The sequence below is a fragment of the Myotis brandtii genome, unplaced genomic scaffold (genome assembly GCF_000412655.1).
Source record: "Myotis brandtii unplaced genomic scaffold, ASM41265v1 scaffold277, whole genome shotgun sequence".
Lineage (NCBI taxonomy): Eukaryota > Metazoa > Chordata > Mammalia > Chiroptera > Vespertilionidae > Myotis > Myotis brandtii.
This window is the reverse complement of record NW_005360548.1, coordinates 648565-653457: the sequence shown is the minus strand read 5'-3', so window position 1 is coordinate 653457 and position 4893 is coordinate 648565. Positions and strand designations below refer to the sequence as shown.

The 4893-nt window shown below is 49.5% G+C and overlaps 1 protein-coding gene across 1 annotated transcript in view; it reads left to right on the top strand.

Moving 5' to 3' along the window:
• Positions 1–3243: 3243 nt before the first annotated feature.
• LOC102246236 (cytochrome P450 2A13-like) overlaps positions 3244–4893 on the top strand; it is a 5903-nt gene continuing 4253 nt past the window's right edge. The window contains 2 exon segments of the mRNA XM_014541712.1: positions 3244–3486; positions 3964–4249. Of these exon segments, the coding sequence (XP_014397198.1) occupies positions 3307–3486; positions 3964–4249 (466 nt within the window). The 5' untranslated portion in view covers positions 3244–3306.

Sequence of the window (4893 nt, the reverse complement as noted above, 5' to 3'; positions counted from 1 at the left end):
TAAGTCTCTATCCTTCTCCCTTCCTCTCTGTAAAAAGTCAATAAAATATTTTTTTTTTAAAAAGAGAAAGTCAGAGACAAGGGGATTGAGATAGAGGAGGACAGAGAGGAACGTCCTGTGCAGGGCTCCATGCCCACCCAGAACATCCCGAGGCTCTAGCCCTGACCCACCCTCTTCAGAAACTGCTTAATCCACCATCTCTCCCCGAGGCCACCCAGAAGATCAGGTTCTTATTCAGACTTGGCTGCATGGAGGAAGAAAGGGGGAAGGAGGGTCCCCCAAAACTTTCTCTCTCTTCCTCCTTTCCCAAAGGAAAAGCTGTGGGAACTTTAGACCTGAAAATGTAAAAGCCAGAAGGGGATTTAGTGAACCTCTCATCTATCTCTTTCCCTCCATGGATTAATAGCAAGAACAGCTAATATTTATTGAGTGTTTACTGCTATGTATATTACACACATTAACCCATCGACTCCTCACCAAAATGCCAAAGGGTTGGGTACTGTTATTGGCAGCATAGGCTCAGAAAGGTTAGGTTACCCATTCAAGGTCACACATTGAAGAAAGGATAAGGTTAGGATCCATGTCTCAATCTTGTTCTTAACCATTGTCCCATCCATCCAGAAAGGAAAACTGAGGCCCAGTGAGGGGAAGAGATTTTCCTGGATTCAGCACCAGTTCTCTTCCGAAGTCTATCCTGGCCACCGCACACCGGCACGTGTCCTGCCTCTGGGAGGTAAGGCCTGTGATGTCAGACACTGATCTCTCACTCCATGTTCCAGGGTCAGAGACGTGACCTCAAGTACTTTTCCCAGTCTTGACCCCTCACACCCTCCCCACCCAGCTGTCTGTCTAAACATTCAGGGCCCTTCCTGATGCCAACTTCATAGGGAAACAAACTCCTCAAAGTCCTACCTGCTTCCTTCTCAAGGAACAAGTGGGGAAAGGAGGGGCCCAGGCTTGAGGCCAGCCCAGGTGCAAGAAAGGAAACTAGACTTTTGTTGGTAAGAATGCAATCCAGTATATTGATATCAAATTACAATGCTATAAACATTCAATTATATAATGTTGTTAACCAATGTTACCTCATTTTGTAAAAAGATCAAAAAGAAAAAAAAAGATTAGGGAATTGTTACCTGCCAAACCCATGCGAATCCTCCTTCCCTTTTCTTTCCCCCTCCAAAACCAACAAACAGCTTTCCTCTCTCTGTTTTGTTCTCCACCCTTTGTTCCCTCCCTACAGGTCTCATAGCTCAGGGGCCTACAATGTTTTGAGCAACATGCCCGTCCTCAGAGTGCCAGCACTCACCTGAGATTAGAGGTGGCACCTGAGCAGGATGGTCCAAACGTGGGATCCTGCCCAGTGGCCATCAGGGTCCCCTCTCAGGCCCACATAGGACCAATCTCAGTGCTCATCTGGTGCTCATGCTGGAGCCTGCTGGGATCAACCTCAGAGCCCACATGGTGCCACCCTATGCCTTCTGGAAGCCAGCCTCAATGGCCACTTAGGTCTACTCTCAGAGCCCTCTCAACACCAGTGGTGCTCTACTACTGCTCTCCTGGTCTCAAGTTCAGTGTCAACTCATTTTCAATCCTAGTGTCTATCTGGAAACAAGCTCAATCCCAATGTGATGGCCCTCTGTCCCAGGGCTACCTGATGCCAATAGCAGAACCTGCCAATGCTGATGCCAATCTCAGCACCCACCTGCTGCTAAACTTGGTCTCCACTTGGCCCCCAGGGTGGGCTAGGCCAGTCAATGGAGAAAGCAGGAGGGAAGATTCAAAGCCCAGCCTCATCACTTTTTACTTGTGACCTCCAGCAAGTGGCTTTATGGAGTCTTGGTTTTAACTGCAAAGTAAGAATGATAACGACCCAGCCCATTCTTATAAAGATTCTATAAGATCCTGCATACACAGTCAATCTCCACAATTAGTGCTCACCAAGGGGAAACTGTCCTCATTATTAAGAAAGAATGCCAGTGAGGAGAGGACAGCAGAGTCACTCATCCTTTCTCTACCCCCCCGCCCCCGCCCCAGCATCTCAGGGCCCACCTCTGTTCCCAACATCAAAACTTACCCAAATCTCTCCTCTTATGGTCCCCTCTGCCTGATAATAGCAGCCCTGCTGAGCCAGGAATTACCTATAAAACACACACACCCTCAAATATAACCTTTCCACTGGTGGCAAACTCAATCCCAGAAAGGGGGACTAAAAGTAGAGAGCAGGAGAGACATATGTGTTCCCTGCCCACTCTCTATTCTCTGCCCTCATCTTGCCCCTATATAAAATGGGAAGCATAAATAAATAAATAATAATAATAACAATAGAAATGATGGAATCTACTTGGTGGGTTTCCCTAATGATCTGGGCAGTGAGTCACTGTGGCTCTCTGTAAATTATAACCCTGCAGACAGTTGCGATTTTTTCGTACCGTATTGCAGTTGTCATTACTATTTCCCAAGTCCTGGCCCATCCCTCTGCCAATGAGACCATGAGTCAATCTTCTCCAGTTCTGTGGAAAGTTCCACTGAGATGTGGCTCTGGTTGTCTCTCCCTTCCCCAACCAGGAATGGGCAGTCCTGTGGCATGCCATCTTGACTCCGCTTTGAGGTGCCAATGAGGATTCTGGGCATCAAGAGGTGGCATTATGTCCAAAACAAAAGCAGGTCAGCATCTGGGTCAGGAGCTGACTCCATGATCCAGCTGGACTCCTCATATATTTCTTCCCACAGGAAGCCCACATCCACTGCTGGGGTGCTTCTTACCTCAAGACCTTCAAATCCATTCTCTGGAATCTCCAGACCCGAGACCTTTAAACCTACATTCCTCCTCAGCAAAAGAGCCCCAAATCCACAGGCATGTAGTCTGTCTTATTCCAATACCCTTAAATCTTTTATTCTTCTCTCCCAAGACCCCAAACTTCACAACTTTGATGTTCTTTCTCACTCTGAGACCCCAACTCCCAAGCTCAGGGGCTCACACATGCAAATATTCCAGAATCTTCAGCTCTGAAATTTGTCTACTATCTCGGTCCCCCCGTCCTCCCCCCGCCCCCCCACCAAGTCCACAGTCCTGGGCTGGCCCCTCAGGAGAAGCCACAAATTCAGACTTGTTAATCTGCTCTGGAGTCCCTCCCTCCTCCATTGCTGGCTGCATCCCAAGCTAGGCGGGAGCATGGTGGGGGGTGTAACTGGGAGGTGAAATGAGACAGTTACATAATCAGGACCAAAGGCCGCCCCTCTCTCCCAGGTAGTATAAAGACAAGCTGTCCCAGCCATCACCTTGTGACTCTCACTCTCAATGCCACCATGCTGGCCTCAGGGCTGCTTCTGGTGGCTTTGCTGTCCTGCCTGACAATAATGGTCTTGATGTCTGTCTGGCGGCAAAGGAAGTTCTGGGGAAAGCTACCTCCTGGTCCCCGAGCGCTGCCCTTCATCGGGAACTACTTGCAGCTGAACACAGAGCAGATGTACAACTCCCTCATGAAGGTATCACAAGGCAGGGAAATTGGTGTTAGGGTGTTGGGGGCCTGCCCAGTCTGGCTGAGACTTTGTGGCAGGGGATTGGCAAGGTTGGACTGAAATCTTAGGAAGGAGGAGGTTGTTTTTAAAATATATGTTTGTATTGATTCCAGAGAGAGGAAGGGAGAGGGAGAAAGAGAGAGAAACATCATTGGAGTCCAAAACCTGGGCATGTGCCCTGATCAGAATCAGGGAATCAAGCTGGTGACCTCTCAGTGCATGGGACGATGCTCAAGCAACAGAGCCACACCAGCCAGGGCAAGAGGGGGGAGTTTTGAAGGTTTAGTACTGGGGTTCTAGCCAGGAAAGACCAGATCTTGGGATGTCCAGTTCCTTGACTGTCAGAACTCGGGCAAAATGTATCCCAGTCTGTGAGGTCTGGGTACAGAGTCAGTTCAGAGTTGGGGCTGCTCCCTCTCACCCACTCTCATGCCTCTCCATCAGATCAGCGAGTGCTATGGTCCCGTGTTCACCATCCACCTGGGCACTCGGAGGATCGTGGTGCTGTGTGGACATGAGGCTGTAAAGGAGGCTCTGGTGGACCAGGCTGAGGAATTCAGTGGGCGAGGCGAGCAGGCCACCTTTGACTGGCTCTTCAAAGGCTATGGTGAGGGGGACTCTGGGAGGGGGAATGTGGTCAAGCAGACTTGAAGGCCTCAGTGTCCCAGCATTCTTCTCCCAACTCACCACCCACTCAAGGCTGAGGCAGAGCCCTTCCTCGGTCTCCTCCGTCCTGTTCTGTTTATCCCTGTGTCCTCTCTAACTTGTCTTAGTGTTTCTGCGTCTCCCTGCTTCTCTCTGCCCCATCTCCCGGTTCTCTCTCACTAGATGGCTCCTCTTTCTCTGTATCTCTTAGATGCTCTTGGGATTTTTGCTTTGGAACCCTGGTCCTCTGTCTCCATGTGTCATTTGTCTTTTTCTCCTTCTCAGCTCTGTGCCTCCCCATGTTTCTCTCTCCCTCTCCTTGCCTCTCTTTTCCTTTGTCTTAGAGTCTCACATTTTTTCTGCTTCACAATCCCCATGCCTCCACCTCCTGGTAAAAGCCTCTTCTCTCTTCCAGGCCCTCTCTGTTTCTCTGTATATGTTTTTCTCTCTTCTCCAGGTCAGTCTTAGAATCCTTCTCAATTTTTACTCCCACTTCCCAGATCTCCACATATCTCACTTCCCCTCCTTCCCTCCTGCCTCTTTCTCTTCATGTGAGTGTCTCTGCATCTCTGTTTCTCTGTACATCCGTGTTGCCCCTTTTCTTCCAACTTGGTCTCTTTCTCTTTCTGTATTTCTCTGACTCTGAGTGTTCTCTCTCTCTCTCTCTCTCTCTCTCTCTCTCTCTCTCTCTCCCCCCACCTCCCTCTGACCCCCCCCCTCTCTGGCCAC